Below are 18877 nucleotides of genomic sequence, written 5' to 3'. Positions count from 1 at the left end.
AATTTCATCACACCTCTTTGGACCCACATGAAGATCCACCCCGCATTCATCATTGAATGAATGATGTTTGTATGTTATTTTTCTTTTTTGTTTTAAAATAAAAAAAAAATGATTTGGAAAAAAAAACCATCCACGCCGCTGCCTTCACAGCAACCTAACTGGTAGAATACATGCACCTTTTCATATATATATATATATGTTTTCTCAGGTTTTCGCGGGTGTTTGTATGTAGGTCTTTGGTTATTCGGGTCTTCTCCCACGTAAAATTGGAAGTGTCTTGGCGACATTTCGACGAAGTCTCATTCGTCCAGGAGCACGAAGCCAAGAACACCAGCCTGAAGATGACGAATGAGACTTCGTCGAAACGTCGCCAAGACACTTCCAATTTTACGCGGGAGAAGACCCGAATAACCAAAGACCTACATATATATACATGTATATGTGTAGTGTGTGTGTGTGTGTGTGTGTGTGTGTGTATGTATGTATATACACACACACATATACATATATATAGATAGATATATATAGATAGATATAGATATACACACACAGGTTGCTGTTGTGTTGTACTGTGGGGGGGGGGAGGACACACAAAACGTCCAGAGTTCCCAGGTGTAAGAAACCACACAAGAGGTTGGATTTCGCCCCCTTTCGCGAAGCTACAAGTGGGGTTTAGCTCCACTAAAGTGGGGAGGCTCCAACGTGCCACCCCAGTCCAGCAACAGCTCTCCCCGCTCCCTTGAGGTATCCTCTCATCCGATTCACCTTTTCGAATCTGCCCCCAAAGACATCCACCCATCCCGGGCTAATTCAATAGGGATGGCGGAGGCGGCGACGGCACTTTTCTCACACACAAACACACACACACCCCTCCCTGCCTTGGTGGGCACCTCTCGAGTCTCCCTTTGTATAAATGCCGTCGCCTCTCTTCCGTTCGGGGTGGGGGTCTTTCTCTCTGCCCCCACCCACCCCCCCGTGAGCCGCCCCTCCTTTTTTCCTACCTCACGGCGCTTGCCAGCCTACCTTCGCCGGACCCCAAAGCGGAGGAGAGCCAAGCCTCCCCCCCCCCACCGCCCCTCTCGTTTTGTGGAAAAGGGCAGCTGGCGGGAACCAGATCAGCCGCGCGAACGTCCGTCTGACGCAAAGACGCACGTGAAGAAGAAGAAGAAGAAGGAATTTAAAAAAAAAAAAAAAGGTGGGGAGAGAAACAATCGCGGGAGAGAAACGAAGAGGGAGAAACCCCCCCCTCTTTTACGTCATCACGGCGACGGCCGGCTGCCGCCTTTCCCGCCGCAGACCTCCACGCGGATGACGGCAGGAACAACTTTCCCCGAGACTACAGTACTTACTTCGCGGGGCCGAGTGACGACTCTCTCGCGCTCGGCCTTCTGCGCACGCGCGGAGAGGGAAGGAGGAGGAGGAGGAGGAATCGGCCTCCTTTTTTTTTTTTTAATTTTAATTTTCCCGTGCGCGGTTTTTGAAAGAGTGGCTTCGAAGCGGCCACGACGCATGCGCTCCGCCTCTTTTTTTTCCCCTCCCTTTCGGGCCCAAGCAGAGGTCAGAGGTCACGACGGTTGGCAAGAGCGGCGGAGCCAGAAGGGCCGAGAGGAAGAGGCGGTGGCTTGCGCTCGGATCCATGATGGCGGCAGCTGAAGTTGAAGCGGCCTCCTGAGCTCAAAAGAAGCCCCCGACCATGCACAGTTTGGCCACGGCTGCGGTAAGGCCAAGTTAGGCCCGATGCAGACGGTGCCTATTAAAGGGAACGAGAGGCCTGTTTGCAGAGAGGTGCGGGGAGCCACCCATTCCTCTCATGGGAGGAGGATGAGCTTAAAGGGGAAGGGGGCTCCGAGACCAAACCGCCCGGGTTTGTTTTTTTTTTCCCGCCAAATTGTCCTCGATAAGAAACGCTCGTCCTTTCCTGCGCCCTCAGCTCCCTGTTCCCCCGGTCGTTGCCGATCAGGAGCTGAGCCTTGTCTTCGAGAGTAGTGCGAGCTTGCAGCGACCCGATGGTGACGGTTGCGTGCATTTCCATATGCTAAACTATGCGGGGTTGTAATTGCCGGCGCATATAACGCTGGGACATCTGAAGGTGGCTCCAGAGATTAGTGATTTGGAGGGAGCTTCTTAAGGGCCAGCTGCTGGGCGTGTAGATCCTAGGTAAAGTTCTGGCGATGGCGTGTTTAATTATCTGCAGTCATTTAGTCTTATCCATGTGCCTTTTTAATTTCACGTTTTAATAGTTTTTCAAAAAGTACTGCTTTGGGAGCGTTATTAGTTAGGGTTGTGTGAAAGTAGCTCGAATTTTTTTTTAAAAAAAAATCTAAGTACCGTGTATATACACTGCTCAAAAAAATAAAGGGAACACAAGCAGAAGACACCCGAGATCTGACTGAATGAAATAGCCTTATTAAATACTTTGCTCGTTACATACAGTAGTTTTGTGTTCCCTTTAGTTGTTTGAGCAGTGTATAAACTACTGTATGTAAAGAACAAAGTATTTAATAAGGCTGTTTCATTCATTCAGATCTCGGATGTCTTCTGCTTGTGTTCCCTTTATTTTTTTGAGCAGTATATATAGGATGTAGCTTTGAAATGGCAAATAGGTTGGATTAAAGTTTCTACCAGTGACTTCCCAGCAAATGTAACAGTAACTTGATTGGAAGTTTAACTAAATAGAAGTATTTGAATAGTTGTGAAAAGCAAGATGCCATTTCTCTGTTAAAACCTGGCAGTGGTAGATTCCCTTTCTAGATATGAGTGGAAAACCAGTTCTCTTGTGTACTTGTCTTTGCATGCTGTTCCTTTTTGTTTTGCTTCTTCCCTCCTGATTTTTGTGTTCTGTTGTTCTCTTGTTCCTTCCACACTTGTTACATTAATTGTACAAACAAGCTAATATACAGTAAACTTTTAAGATACTATATGTGGAATGGCATTCAGTTTAGAAATTGGGCAAAGTTTCATAATTATGGCCATTCAAGATACAGTAACTGCTTCAGTGTTGAAGAATACTGTAATGGTGGAATAAAACTTTGGAAGTAATGAAAACAGCATAATTATTACTGTGTTTCCCCGAAAATAAGACCCTGCCTTATATTTTTTTGAACCCCAAAATAAGCGCTTGGCCTTATTTTCGAGGAGGTCTTATTATTTTGGGGCACGTGGAGCAAGACGGGGTTCCTCTTGCCATCTTACCTGATTTCCAGCTCTGTCTCCCTAACCAGAGGAAATGGCGGGGACCGGCTGCACATGAAGTTAAATATTTTCAGGGAGGGCTTATTTGGGGGGGGCTTATTTTAGTGCATGCGCTCAAAAGCCCAATTGGGTTTATTATCCAGGGAGGTCTTGTTTACAGGGAAACAGGGTAGTTGTTGGTACCTGATACAGGTAGTCCTCAGTTTATGACCACAGTTGAGCTCCACATTTCTATTGCTCATCAGTATAGTTAAGTGAATTTGCCCTGTTTTATGCCCTTTCTTGCCACAGTTGTTAAATGAAGCACTGCAGTTAAGTTAGTAACATGGTTAAGTGAATTTGGTTTCCCCAAAGACTTTGCTTGTTAAAAGGTTGCAAAATGTGATCAGTGACACTGGGGCACTGCAACTGGTCATAAATAGATGCCAGTTGCTAAGTTCCTGAATTTTGGTCATGTGACCACAGGGGTGCTGTGGCGGCCATGTGAAAAAGAGACATGTCACTTTTTTCAGTGTTGTAACTTTGAATTGTCACTAAACAAATGATTGTAATCCTGGACCACCTGGACCAGATTCTTGTGAATATTGGTGTGAAAAGACATAACCTCAGCTCTCTGTTTAAAAGAGCAGAGCAGAATTTTTGCTGTGGTATAGTCAGGTGATTGCTATGTATATACCCATCATGCTATTCCCTTGCAGGGTAAGCAACATTATGCAAAGCACAAAACAGGAGTAAGTAATAATATTGTATTGTAGAACAGGGGTGTCAAACTGCCGGCCCACGGGGTAGATGCGTCACGCGCAGGCCATGCCCACCCCTAGCTCCGTGAAGGAAAAAAAGTTGTGATATGTCACGTGGTGAGTTTGACACTCGAGCTGTAGAACAAGATGTTAGGAAAGGAAATACACCTGAATGTAGTTAACACTTCACTACAACTCTCACTGACTTTCTATTCTTGTAAATACTTTTGCTTTCATCGTGTCTGTAAGCTGCTTCATACATCATCTTTTGTTCTACTTTGAAAATTATCACTTTATTTTTTAGGATATTGAACCTCTTCAACAAGTTTTTTTATACTGGTCACTCATTTTTTATTCAGTTCACATTATCACCCATTCTTTCATGAGTCTATTAACTTGTTTTCAACAAATACTAAAGTACGCTGTCCCAAGGCTTTCATGTTACTTCTGACATACCATAGAATAGATTCATAGTTTGGTACTGATTTATTTTCAGTCTTCTGTCTCTCTTTTTTGTCCTGTATTCCTGAGGCTGTCAGCGTTTTTTCTTTCTTTTTTTTTTAACTAGGAGCTCACTATTAAACATCAAGTCATATCCATACTGAGTTCTGACTTCTTTTTGATACAGTGTGTACTAGGGTATCCAATACACTAATCAAATTCAGTTTATGACATTTGAGGATATGAACAAAATGTTTTAAGATGTCCACCTAAACACATTTACTTTTGTTCCTTTCCCATCTCAGTTCATTTGAGCTAACCATAAGGGATTGATTGCTGAGCTCCACAGAGTAGGATGCATCTTTGCGTGATGGGCTCATGCCAGTAGCCTTCAAAGAGGCAGAGGTCTTCTACTTTCTGAAGAAAGCCACTTAATCTGCTGCTTGCCCTGATTCAATTGAAGTATTAATTACCTGAAGTTGATCACAATTATAAAGTTTCCTTAAGCGTGTTCTCTCTTTTTAAAGCCGGTGCCAACGGCACTTGCACAGGTTGATCGAGAGAAGATTTACCAGTGGATTAATGAACTATCCAGTCCTGAAACTCGTGAGAATGCACTATTGGAGCTGAGTAAAAAACGAGAGTCTGTCCCTGATCTTGCCCCAATGTTATGGCATTCATTTGGCACAATTGCAGCTCTGTTACAGGTAGGTTGATTGCAACTTTTAATTGAGATAACTTGCCCACCTGTCTTAAAAGCAATTCATTTTGCACATATCTAGATACTCTTAAGTTACTCACACTACAACTTTATACTTCAACTGAGAAAATGAAAACATGATAATATAATGACAGTTGCTTCGAACCAAGTTCCAAAGATAGTTATAAAGAATTTGGGATATCCAAATCAAAACTATAAAAGTCTCCAAAATCAGAATTCTTGTAATTGCTATATTTTATGTCTTCAGCTTTCTTTTAAATGATTTGCTTCGTCTAGTCAGTATATGAGCATAATTCTTTCTATCAAGGGATTATAACTAATTAGTGGGGTGTTCGGTAATGCTTCAGTAAGAAATATTTTCACGCTAGTGTTTTTTCTTTTTTATAGGAAATTGTAAATATCTACCCATCTATAAATCCACCAACTTTGACAGCTCATCAATCCAACAGAGTATGCAATGCTCTGGCACTTTTGCAATGTGTTGCATCACATCCAGAAACCAGGTATACATGCTTTGCGTTTTGACATTGTGGGAAACGTAATCATTAGCTAATAAAGGTATCTTAATATTTAAATAGTTATTTTAACGTAAGTTATGATAAAAGTTATCTCTTCCTGATTGCTATTTTGTCAAATACATTTTTCCTTCATGTCTAGGTCAGCTTTCCTTGCTGCACATATCCCTCTCTTCTTGTATCCCTTCTTGCACACTGTCAGCAAGACTCGTCCCTTTGAATATCTGCGACTCACAAGTCTTGGAGTAATTGGTAAGATGCTTCTTATGCTACCTATAATAAATTTGTGCTTTTGAGAAATTAAGAGTAATCTAGATTCATCAGTAAAAAGTATAGAAAAGCATTGCATTAATTCGGGGGGGGGGATTTTTTTAAATTTGGCTTGAGAGTTACAAAACTATGTGGAATTATATGACAGATTGTCAGTGTTTGAACTTCCACATTGGCAGTACATTGTAGAAGTAACAGTCACCATATATCTGAAGTGCAAACAAGTTGAGAAAAGCTCCTAAAATGGTCTGTGCCACTAGATTTCTGACATTCTATTTAGCACAAATGTCAGTTCAACTAGGAAGTAAATTTAGAGGATCCAGCTTAATCCCACATGTATGTCCCACTGCTACATTTTTTTAGTAGTTCTTTCTAAATCCAAATAATTTATTTTACAAATTAATTAATGTAAAATGGAAGTCCTCAAAATATTGAAGGAACTGATATAACTGTTTTTATTGTCTGTGATTTAAATGTGCCTATAGGTCCCATTGGCAGTTTTGACAAAAAAACACTTTTAAAAATTGATTTATCTGACGTTTCCCATAGGGCAGTGATGGCTAACCTTTTTACCATTGCGTGCCAAAAGCGGGGGGAGTGCGGGGGGGTCGCACATGTGCATGCCCACATCCGTAATTCTGTGCCCCCCCTCCCGCAAGCAACACCACCCCACCCCCACCACCCCGTTTTTCACTCTCCCCAGTTGGGAAACGGGCCATTTCCGGCCTCTGGAGGGCTTCCGGGGGGTCGGGAAGGCCGTTTTTGCCCTTTCCAGGCTCGTAGAAAGGCTCTGGAGCCAGGTGAGAAAGAACCCCCCCCCCCCCCCCCCGAGGCCGGAAACAGCCTGTTTCCTGATTTCTGTTGGGCTCAGAAGGTCTGAAAATCAGCTGGCAGAGCTGAACTTGTGTGCCCACCGATATGGCTCCACGTGCCACCTGTGGCATGCGTGCCATAGGTTCGCCATCATGGCCATAGGGTATAAGCTCCCTCTCATTTGTGGGGTTTTCTCCAAAAGCCTCATGATGCAAACACTCCATGTCAAAATCCTGCTTGGATTTGGGGACAGTTCTTTATCAGCTAGCCCCCAGGAACCAAAAGGAGTTGTTTTGGTTATATGGTGCTTGGCAACCTATTGTAAGTGGAAGGTATTGCCAAGGGCCCAGATTGCAATCACATGACTGAGGATGATGCAACAGCCATAATTTCAGGCGTGTGTCATAAGTCCCTTTGTTCAGCACCATCATATTTTCAAAAAGTTGCTCATTAAGCAAGGACCACCTGTACCATCTATTAATTATTTTTATGATCAATCCTTAATAAGATAATGAAACAGATTTTTTACCATATAGAGTCCCATATTGACTCATCAAATTCAAATCACAAGTTCATTTTTTATGCTCTGCATAGTTCCTGGCTTAAGAAACTACAGCCCATCATGCCTAAGCCTCAGCTAAGCTCCAGAGTAAGGAACAGAGCCAAGGAGAGCAAGGCATCTTGGTTGTGGACTGAGACAACTCACTGCTGCCAACTTGCCATGACAAATTCGCCACTGCCAACTAGTCGCGGAACAACTCACCGCAGGACAATTTAACAATTCAGTTTAATTATTTAAAATAAATTTAAAAATATTTTAATTTTTGTCATTCACATTTCATTCTGTCCCTCCTTTTCAATCCTTTCTTTAATGATTCTACCATTTATTCGATATTGATGTAACTCTTGTCCCACAGCAAGTTGTCCCATGGTGAGCTGGCTGCAGTGAGCTGGCTGTGGCAAGTTGTCATAAACCCTCCTAGTTGCTGTCTATCAGCAGCATCTTGCTGGGAGGACAGCATTATCCAATGGCTGCCATGCTCCTTGGCCTGCAGATCTGCTAGCTGTTCCCATGGATGCAGAAGAGAGGCAGAATCTGGCCCTTTACAGAAAGGTTAATGGCCCCTGGAATAGCCTCTTGTATCTGATGTAAGAGTTTTATGTAGTATTTAAAAGGGTCCTTTGATTTGTAAATGATGTGATGTCACAATTTTTCAAATGTTTTTTTTAGTCTAGTTCAGGCATATCCAACCTGTGACCCTGAACAGCTAGTAATATAGCCCCACAAGGTAATAAAAATATTAAAAAATAAAGAAAGTTTGTTGTTTATATATGTTAACTATATTACATATTTATATGCGGCCCAAGACAATTCATCTTCATTCCATGCAAGCCAAAAGGTTGGACAATCATGGTCTAGATTGTTAAGATTGAATATGTTTAAGAAGAAATTATTACATATCTTGTTTGTAATAATTTCAACAAGGTTGAAATTTCTGGTCATTTTTTCAATGGACTATATTCAAAAGGGAAAAATATTCTGTCAGAAATCAAGTCTCTAGTTCTACAAATATTTTCTGTAATTCTGTTCATTCATTTAAAATTTGGTTAATGAAGGAATAAAAGATAGCAAGGTCCTGTTAGTTCTAAAACTTCTATAGTAAGTTTTAGATTTGTTGACGGCAAACATTTATTTATTACAATCATGGAGGGACGATTTTGCCTTGATAAATTTAATTTGTATCATAAATCAACATTAATTCTGATTAATGTAGACATTGTTTAATTGAAAAATACCAAAGTAACACGAGCACAATTAGTTGAAATTAGTTCGTGGTTCTACCATCTTTCCTTTAATAAGTTATAATTTACCAATTTTCTTTTAACTGTGGTCAGTTTAACTTCCATTAGATTTTTGTCGAACTGTGAAATTTTATCTGGTCTTTCTCTGTTTTAAAGGGGCTCTTGTGAAAACAGATGAACAAGAAGTTATCAATTTCCTACTAACAACTGAAATTATCCCTTTGTGTTTGCGCATCATGGAGTCTGGCAGTGAGCTTTCCAAAACGGTATTGCTTTCATTATTAATGAAATTATTTCAACTTCATGGTTGCTCTTTTTCTTGCCTGTGCATCTTATTTCTATGATACACCCAAAGTTAGCAAGTTGGTTATTTCGACCAAGAGAGTGCAGATGTACCTGTTCAAAATTGTCGTGAATTGTCTGATAGTGAACTTTAAAAAATTGTACTGCTTTTAATTCTTTGATTGTATTTTTTCCATTCAACTTATTGATACTCCAGTGCAAAACAAACTTGTTTTCCATCTAAGATTAGCAAGCTATTTTTTTCTCTACAAAGTGATTTGAAGATGTGGCTTTCAAATTGTCATGATTCCCTGCTTCATTTAAAAAGCATTGCTTTAAAAACAAAGCAAAATCATGGATGCCTGTTCCATCTTTCATTTTAAAGTAGTTTTATACTTATTCTTACAATATGTAAATCTTAAATTATTATGATAGCACCACTCTTCCCCCTCTGTTGAGGGAGGGGTGTTCAAATAATCCATCTATGTTAAATTGAACACCCCTCCCTCAACAGAGTGGGAGGAATAAGACACCACCTATCTCTCGTCTACAACACAGCCCTTTCAGCAGTTCCAATAAGATTCCACAACCAATTGCACCCAGATTCAGGTGACCCTGACCCTGAGGGACAAATAAACTCCCAACTGGCCTCAACAGCTCTCAGAGAGAGTGCTAACGACCAGATGAGTGCAAAGAAATACAATCCTTCTATTCCCCACCACCCATCCTGTCAGAACCTATCCTTCCATCCCCCCACCACCACAACTGATGAAGCTTCTTAGATGAGAAGCAAACTTTTTCTTACTCCTCGAGGAAAAAACAGACCAGTTGCCTTTTGAAAAAGCACCTTTGAGATTATTAGATCCATACCTTTGGTTGTATGTGAAAGAATGATATAATTTCTAGATGCTGCATTACAGTCTCTGTTGAGAGTCCTGAGAGTGGAAGTTCCATGGGTGTTCCTATGATTTGTTCTTATATTGATCTATGAAACAGAAAGTAGGCAGTGCAACAGAGTTTGGAGAGGTCCACAATTCTGGATATTTCAGTCTTGGTTAAATTGGGTGTGTTGTGTAGTACTTTTGCCATGGATTCATTTGTTAGTCCTGGGACGATGGGTGTAAAGTCTGCTGTATATATCTGTACATTTGAAATTGTTTACCTCTTATTAACTTATTAATTATATTTATACACCACCCAAGTCCTAAACAAGTTGGGTCGCTTACAATTAAAAATCAACATGTAACAAACATGGCCAACATCTTGATAGTATTTTACTGTATTAGGAGAGATATTTGCAATAATATTCTTTTCTCGTCTAATCTTTTTACTGTGTTTTATGTGGATTGGATTCAGTTTTACAGTTTGCAATTCTGAATCCGCAGATTTAAATATTTAAGTATTTGGTTTTGGTGATTTGATCAAGATACTAAGCATCTGCCCTATTCCTGTATCATTTTCAACTCAAGCAGTTAATCGTATTCTTTTCTGTTTTTCAGGTTGCTACTTTTATTTTACAGAAGATCCTATTAGATGATACGGGATTGGCATACATCTGTCAGACTTATGAGCGATTTTCTCATGTTGCAATGATACTGGTAGGCTTCTCTGTTTATAAAAACTTAATAGCTCAAGATAGGATCCTGGTAATTATGTTTGAAGCTTTGCATGGCATGGAGCCAGATTTTTTGTAGGATCATTCCCTCTGAGGCTCCACTATGCTGGACAGGGTGGATAGTTCCAGGTCTCTTCCATTAAATGTCATCTGCAGGACCTAGGAGGTGGACTGTCTCCATAGATGCTTCTGCCCTGTGGAATACTCTCCCCCCTGAGATCCAGCAGCTCTCCACCTTGAAGGCCTTGAAAAGCTAGCTGTTCCCCCAAGAGTCGGGTTAGGGTTAGGCTGGATCTCTATAAATGTGCATGTTAATATCTGGGGGAATGTTGTTTGAGGGCATTGGGAGTTATCTTTGATCATTTTTTATATGTTCACTTTTGTTTTGGGGGAGCTGTCTCACAATGGACTACTATTTATGTTCTTCAAATAAAATAAAATAAATTTTATATATACTGCTCAAAAAAATAAAGGGAACACAAGCAGAAGACATCCGAGATCTGAATGAATGAAATAGCCTTATTAAATACTTTGTTCTTTACATACAGTAGTTTATACACTGCTCAAACAACTAAAGGGAACACAAAACTACTGTATGTAACGAGCAAAGTATTTAATAAGGCTATTTCATTCAGTCAGATCTCGGATGTCTTCTGCTTGTGTTCCCTTTATTTTTTTGAGCAGTGTACATACCATAGTAGGTGCAACATTTTGCACAGTAATATATGAAAAGCTGTTTTGCTGCCTGAAAAGGCTTTACGTTGAATTGAGCACTGGACAGCAAAAGCATTGAAGAATGAGTATGAGGAAGTCAATGTATTTCTTCATTATTCTTGTTTTCTGTTTTAACCTAGGGTAAAATGGTCTTGCAACTTTCCAAGGAGCCTTCTGCCAGGCTGCTGAAACATGTGGTCCGTTGCTACCTTCGCCTTTCCGATAATCCAAGGTAGACATCTTAAAAGTTTCTAGGGGTCTTTTGATTAGGTTAGGGAGGGTGCTCCACTTGGAACTAGTCATTGTTGCCGTTTAAAGTGCTAGGGGTAGTAATCCAGTTCCTTCCCATATGTAGAGCATCTTTCAAGGGAAAAGTGATTTCTTGCCAAAATAAGTACTATTACTTGAGAGTCTGGATGTATTCCTAGGCTTCCTCACAGAGATTTTAAACAGCAACAATCAAATGGTTTAAACAGATGAAATAAATACAGCACTGGCTGAACCTGTGATCATAAAATTCCAAGATCAGGAGACGATTCTTTCATGAGCAACAGGGGCCAAAAGAAACTTAAGAAAACTGCCTTTTTCTAAGCCACTTCCAGAAAACAAGGTTAACGCAAAGCTGTCTTATAGGAAGTGCTGTGCTGTCATCTTTTCATTCAAAACTAGTATTTATTGATCCAGGGCTACCAATGGATCTAGCCTTTTACAGAGTCCAGGTGCATTTCTTCAATTATTCAGTCAAGTAGAGTCATGATTAACAATTAACATCTTCTAAAATGTTAATATACAGCATTCCAGGGAATGTGATAGGACAGGAGAAGGATGCAGGGTATGGAGATGCAATGGGATGCCTTGATCTGTTTGTTTCTTACATGAAGGACAGTAATTGTATACTCAGGTGAGGGGCATGCTCCCCTCTTGTCCCTGTGAGTTTATTTGTTGGCCCCCTTTTTCTTGTCTCTTGATGTAGGGCACGGGAAGCCCTCAGGCAGTGCCTTCCTGATCAGCTGAAAGACACCACCTTTGCCCAAGTTCTGAAGGACGACACCACTACCAAGCGTTGGCTAGCCCAGCTGGTCAAGAATCTCCAGGAAGGCCAAGTCACCGACCCCAGGGGTATCCCCCTTCCTCCACAGTGACAGCCAAGGAGGTGGCAAAACCCAGGAGGAAACAGCTCAGGTTTACAGAGAGCCAGGAACCAATGACCTCTTCCAAATCCTGTCAGGCATGCGTGGACAGCTCACTAGACTGTCAGTAATCACCTGGACTGCAGGCCCTTTCTATAGCAACTTCTCACCATGTCTTTGAGGATTATGACACCAGCAAACACAGTCGGGACAGACAAGCCTATTTGAAGGTGTGGGCTTCATTGCAATGATCAGTTGAACACTGAGCTGGGCACTGCACTGCCTGCCTGGTTCAGTCGAGCCGGCTTGGAAAGTGTTCCCCAGTTTTCTTGTGGTTCACTGTTTACATGTAAGTTCAATAAATGTTGATCTGGTCATTTGACCCTCTTAGGAGTACCTTTGGAGCTGCATCTAGCTGTAAACAGGGAGGCCTCTTTGTTTCTTCCTGCCTAAAAATGGCATTTTCATAAGAGTCTCCTGATTTGTTCTTTTTCATAAGGTTGGCCATCGTGACTGGGGTTCCTTAGACTTTTATCTCTTGGGGAAACGGAGGAGACAATAACATCCTCAGCTTCCTAAAGGATTGTTCCTAGCACACCAGAAAGCAATGGGTTTTTTTTTTCCTATCGTATTATTTTGGCCATTAATTAGAACAGTTTTAACTCTGTGACTGCAATTGAAATGGTGTCAAATGTTCTGTGGATCCACATCTGCTAACTCTATAGTCTGTGGAATCCATAATACTACAAAAGGAGTAGTGTTCCTTTAACATTCAGACACTATTGGAAGGAAAAGACTGTATGGCTGCTATGGTCTTTTGTTACAGTTAATGCCTCTGTTTAATATAGAAATTAATTCCAGGGTGAATAAATCAGACGGACCAAGAGCTACTTCCAAGCATTTCAATAAACATTTGCAAGCATTTCAGCCTTATAGACAGAGCTGCAAAGTGCAAGGGCTCTCATGCTCTTTTTCTTTACTTGCTGCCACGCTAAGTGCACACAGGTGTTCACTTTGTGCCCCAGTTTGTAGGTGCCTCCCACAGCTGAGGAACCCATTAAGCAGTCTGCAGAGGCAGCCTTTCCCCTGTTCTAAATGGGAGTAGGAAACAAAAAAAAAAAGTGTGAACTTAGAGGGAACCTTCCAGGCTCTTAAGTCAGTTGCACAGTACCTATGAGCGGGTGGTGTGTACGCCTTTGACCTTAGCTAATGCTGCTGCTTGGGTGGGAACCCATTTTCCTTTTACCCATTCCCATTTTCTTTCCCCCTGCTTCCCCAAATGGCTGGCCAGGCCAAGCCAAGAGTGTAAACACTTCTGTCTCTACATAGGTTGCTTTTGCTCTTACAGCAGCTCCCTGTTTTACAACAGCCTTGATTTTCATCCCTGCCTTGAGTGGACTTTACCAACTGCTTCTGTTTTGTAACTTGAATAAAAAATAAGCCAAATCAAATCCTGACCCTCTTTGATTCAAGATAAGGAGTGGGGGGTGGGAGCAGAATTTGTAATATATATTAATACAAATATGTTTACTCTTAATGCCATCCAGGGGCAATATTGTATTTCTCTTCAGATGAGAGAAGCCAGATTTTTGGGGGGGGGTGGACTCTGAGGGGAGTGATAGATCCCTCAAAGTTAAGATGAAAGAAATGTTAGCATTTTAGGATAGAGGAATTTAGAAGAGGGGGAGATGGGGGGGAGAGATTGTAGTTGTAATCAACATAGACGAATGAAGTGAAGTTTATCTATTATGTTTAGCAACTCAAGGTTTTAGCCAGATAATCATAGTTCAAGAGTACGTTTTCACGCATATTGCATAGCAGTTTTATACTCTTGACAGCCCTGCCAAACTACGCTATATGGCCTTGAACGTATTTACATGTAGACCTTGGGTTACGATGACAATTGGGACTGGGATTGCCACTTCTAAATCATGCGGTTGTTAAAGTGTGATGCCCACATGACTGCATTGCTTAGCAACAGCACTCTTAGTTGCCAGGATAACCCCAGGATCCCGGGTTGTTAAGCGGGAAGAGTTGGGAGTCCCAAGTAAGAGGGCTAAGAAGGTGTTCTGTATGGGCAAGCCAGCAGAGGGAGCAGGCGGACTAGAGGGGGCTGCAGGTGGCTGGGACACACAGCAGGTAGGTTGGCTAGAGCCACAGGGAAGGTCTGGAGGGAGCAAGCAGGAGCCGCAAGTGTTGTGGGCTGGCACTGGGGAGCGTGGGTGGGCTGGTGGACACACACTACAGTGGGGCTCCTTGAAGAAAAAAAAACAAGCGCCTTGTGATCTTCCCTGCTGGCTTCCCCATTGGCTTTGCTTGGTGGAAACTGACCGTGAAAGTTGCAAATGGTGATCACATGACCTTGCCTCGCTGCAATCGTCTTGTGCTACAATAATTTTGAATGGCCGCTCAATGACTAGTCACAGGTGGAGAACTACAGTGCCTGTATTTTTGAGCCACATAGATGATGGAATTAATGATCCTAATGACCAACTGACTTTTACATCCAAAGCTAGGTTCTAATGTCCATAACTCTGTTAAATTATTGAATAAGGTAGTTTAAAACATTTTCATCTCAAGTTTTCCTCAATTCCGCATGGAACAAAATGCGTACTGTAGTTTGATAGTTTATTTGGAATGTCAAATATTTGAAGGGGCCTAATTTGAGTGTTCTGATTGCTCCAAGGCTACAATTCTGACTTGTAATAGGTTATTTCCTTCCTTCCCTCACCCATCTTTTTCCAGGCTAAAATGTCAGAAAGCCATTAGGTCCTTGCTGCTATTTGTTTATACAGGATGAGCTTATTTGGGAATGGAGGCTTTAGAGGGGAAAAAAAAGAGCAATTAACCATATGGCCAGATTGAAAAAGGGTGCTCACAGCCACCTGCCTCCCAGCATGCCGAGTTAGTGCTTTTTAAAAATTTATTTTGCTCCCAGAAAGAGCTCTTGTGGCTAAATGGGTGAGAGCTGGCTGTTGTCTGTTTTGCAGGCAGATAAGCAGGAATGAGCGTGTGCATGTACATTCATCTGCTTCATTCCCCCCTCCCCCCGCCCCCTAAGGACTGCTAATACACTGGAGTTGGAGAAATGCAAAAGCTACTAGGAGCGTGTTGGCTTGTATTGTTTTGATGAATGTTTGCAAGCGTATTCTATCCTTGTTAACTGTTGTTGCTACGAAGAAACAAAAGAGAATTTTCCTTTTTTATTTTATTTATTTATTTGGAAACAAGCAGCCACCTGCTGTACAAGTAGATCTACTGAGAAAGAAGAATATACCGGTAGTTAGGGTTTTTGGGGGGGCTTGCTCCTAGCAAGCAAGCTGGGGGGGGGAAAGTGCCTCCAGAAAATTCACCAACAGGATTACTTTTAAAAAATATATATATAAAATTCTTAAAAATTTCTTTTTTTAGGAATGATTCAAAGCTTAGTTGCTGCTGTTCCATAATCTATCTGAGCAAATTGAAATGTTCATTTCAGGAAATTAAAACTTCTGTTACTTTTGGTATTGGGGTAGGGTAACAAATGCACATTTAAACATTTCACAGGTTCTTTATTTAATAGTTTTTTTATTAATTTATAACAGCATACAAAGAAAATACAAAAGTAAATAGGGAAAATAGGAAAGAGAAAAATGAGGGAAAGAAAAGAAGAAAAAGAGAAAAAAGGCGCAGGCTTCCCTTTGGTGCAGTAGAATAAGGCATTAACATCAAACCTCAACTTTTATTATTTTATCACAAGACCATACATTGTTGAAAGCATGAGCTACATTCCCATTATGAGAATATTTCTTTTCAAAGTATTTTCAACATCATGTTCTTAGCCAAACTTTTTTCAATTGATTACAACTTTACCTAGTTTGCAACTATGGAGGGAAAAATAAGGAAATAGCTTCTTGTCCCACATTCCCATTGATTCCTATGGCTGGAATATTCAAACATAATTGAAACACAAGTTGTTTGAAGTTTTTCTCCAATAAAACAATATCAACTTTGATAGGGCTGCTTGGAAATAAAATACAGGTAATCCTCAATTTACGACCACAAACAACCTAAAATTTATGTTGTCAAGTGAGACATTTGTTAAGTTTTGCCCCATTTTACGACCTTTCTTGCCACATTTGTTAAGTGAATCGCTGCAAATCAGTGACACGGTTGTTAAGCGGATTCCCCATTGACTGCTTGTCAGAAGGTCGCAAAAGGGATCGCATGACTCTGGGACACTGCAACTGTCCTAAATGTGAGTCAGTTGTTAAGCATCTGAATGGAAATCATGTGACCATGGGGATGTGACAACGGTTGCAAGTCTGAAAAATGGTCATAGGTCAGTTTTTTCAGTGCGAACAGTCATTAAATGAACTGTTCTATCTTGAGGACTATCTGTACACCCAAAAAACTTCAGTCCATATTCTTGAATTTAAAGAAATGTTCACAAAGCCAGATTCCTGTCACTTTAATACAGACAGTTACTATATCTACCACAGAGGTCTATTGGTGTAACAGAATATTGTGCTCTGGCCAAAAAATAAGTGATATTTATTTTCTAGTAGTTAAGGCAGCAGGCTAGAAACCAGGACACACTGAGTTCTAATCCTGCCTTAGGTACCAGGCTCTGTCCTGGGTGACTTTGGGCCAGTCAGTCCCTACATACCATAGGAAGCAGACAATGGCAAGTCATTTTTGAAAACATTGCCAAGACAGCTGCAGGGACTTGCCCAACTGGTAGCCACGAGTCAACACTGAGTCTTGAAGGGACACAAAGATATAATGTTTTAAGACAGTTAATCATTAATACATTAAAAGGCAGGGTATTTCAACCTGATTCCAAAGTTCTTCCAAATTATAAACATTTGCCCTGTCAATATTTTTATTTATTAAAAATGCAGCAAGTTTACCATTACCCAAAACATCTTTGTATGTTGATAGCATTTTGCGTGCTAGTAATGCCACAAGAAGAAGAAAAAAAGTGAAATCAAAAGATGTTTTAATTGGCTATGTTGCCATTTTGCATTTTTAGACAATCCAAATTCCTCTTGCAATTAGAAAGTTTAAAATACGACACCTAAAGTATATGGCTATTATTAACCTAATTGTTTTTTTACAAATATGTCCTGCTCTTTTCAGATCCCAGAGTATACATTTATATGACTCAAGACTGTACTTGTACTTCCATCTTAACAAATGGTGGAAATAAAGTAGAATCTTGACTAAAGAGGAGGCCAAGCCCCAACATATTTTACATAACTCTCTAATCATGTCCATAATGATTGCGCTCTTCTAGGTAGAATCCAAGATGCTGATACTTAGTTATAAAGTCCTTAATGGCACAGGGCCTGATTTTTTTGTAGGTCTATCTTATCTCTGATTATTTCTGCCCATCCAGGAGGATAGGAGAGTATCACCATACTCCGAGTCCCATCATCATTTCGTGAGTCCGAGAGATATGGCTTCTTTATAGCTGACCCTCCCCTTTGGAGCCGAATCTCCCTGAGATTCAGTTGGCTTCCATCCTACCTGCCTTTTGAGCCATTATAGGTCCAACTCTTTCCCAGTACCGGACATTGGATCAGGAAATGAAGTGATTCTACTACCTGATTTTTTTTTCTGGCACATTATATACTTTTTTGGTTTTTATTGTTTAATGTATCATTTTAGATGTTTTTTTTTTAATTTTATTTATATGCCACCCTTCTCCAGGGACTCAGGGCGGCTTACAATGCATTAAGCAATAGCCTTCATACTTTTGTATATTTATACAAAGTCAGCTTATTGCCCCCACAAACTGGGTCCTCAATTTACCTACCTTAGAAAGGATGGAAGGCTGAGTCAACCTTGAGCCTGGTGAGATTCGAACTTACAGTAATTGCAGACAGCTGGTGTTAATCACAATGCTATCAGTCTGCCGAGGCCCTTTTAATACCTTTTAATACCATCACCATGTGCTAAATGGGCAACTATATAAATCAAACATTTTAAAGAATTCAAACACCAAGTGGGAATCCCAATTTTTACAGATTTCCATAGATATCCTACAGCCAATGGGAAGTAGAGTTCATTAACTAAAATGAGAATACAGTAAACTGCTATACAATACCTATGTATTTTGTATAGATCAACCATTATCATCCAGCAAGACCACCAATGTCAATTCCAGATTTTCTAAAAGGATCTGAAATATAAATTTTAAAAAAATCTAGCCTCTATGTTTTTTTCTCTGTTTTATAAAACTAAATTGTTCCAAATAGATAATAAAGGCTTCTGTATCTGTGTATCAGGATCCTTACTAGCCTTTAAAACCATATTTATACAAACCTCGTTAAAGGAAGATGGAAAAATGTATTCAAAAAAGCATAAACCAATAATAAAGGACCAAAAAAAATATTTTATGTACCACTCAAAAGAATACACTGTAAAGACCATAGGTTTTTCGTGTTTTCTTAAATTTAAAATCTTACCTTGATTTGCAACAAGATATGTAACATGGCCATATGTAAACTTTGAAGCACCTGCGTTTAAAAAAATAAATTTGGGGGGTGAACTTTGATTCAATATTGTCAAGTTATAAAATAATTATTTAACAAAACAAGAGTAATATACTTTTATCCTGTGCACCCTTAATAATAGAAATATTTATTGCTGTTTCA

At 40.4% G+C, this 18877-nt stretch overlaps 2 protein-coding genes across 9 annotated transcripts in view; one reads left to right on the top strand and one right to left on the bottom strand.

The window, feature by feature from the left end:
* The window catches only part of USP37 (ubiquitin specific peptidase 37), a 39712-nt gene extending 38191 nt beyond the window's left edge, over window positions 1-1521 (bottom strand). Inside the window, exon 1 of one of the 7 annotated variants that reach the window (XM_087881659.1) lies at window positions 1350-1521. The gene's annotated coding sequence lies outside the window, so the exon portion shown is untranslated. Of the gene's footprint in view, window positions 1-1001 lie in introns of all 7 variants that reach the window. The other 6 variants (XM_034433696.3, XM_034433695.3, XM_087881656.1 and 3 more) reach the window with 6 other exon arrangements.
* On the top strand, window positions 1471-13687 carry CNOT9 (CCR4-NOT transcription complex subunit 9). 2 transcript variants are annotated; one of them, XM_034433705.3, is made up of 8 exons: window positions 1471-1717; window positions 4901-5080; window positions 5482-5597; window positions 5752-5861; window positions 8652-8761; window positions 10277-10375; window positions 11247-11338; window positions 12080-13687. In XM_034433705.3, exons 1-8 carry the CDS (start codon window positions 1694-1696, stop codon window positions 12246-12248), a joined length of 900 nt encoding a protein of 299 aa, XP_034289596.1. In that variant the 5' UTR covers window positions 1471-1693; the 3' UTR covers window positions 12249-13687. The 2 variants fall into 2 exon arrangements, with proteins under 2 accessions (XP_034289596.1, XP_087737788.1); XM_087881662.1 differs by having other exon boundaries at window positions 1554-1717; window positions 12074-13687.
* Window positions 13688-18877: the final 5190 nt, after the last annotated feature.

Source organism: Pantherophis guttatus, chromosome 1, assembly GCF_059756535.1.
Source record: "Pantherophis guttatus breed Tessera chromosome 1, ASM5975653v1, whole genome shotgun sequence".
NCBI lineage: Eukaryota > Metazoa > Chordata > Lepidosauria > Squamata > Colubridae > Pantherophis > Pantherophis guttatus.
Note: the sequence above shows the minus strand (reverse complement) of the source record. Positions and strands in the feature narration are given on the sequence as shown.

Coding starts and splice junctions, on each gene's coding strand:
- CNOT9 (XM_087881662.1), top strand. CDS start 1,694: ATGCACAGTTTGGCCACGGCTGCG. Junction 10,376..11,246: donor CTCATGTTGCAATGATACTG/GTAGGCTTCTCT, acceptor GTTTTAACCTAG/GGTAAAATGGTCTTGCAACT. Junction 11,339..12,073: donor CGCCTTTCCGATAATCCAAG/GTAGACATCTTA, acceptor TCTTGTCTCTTG/ATGTAGGGCACGGGAAGCCC.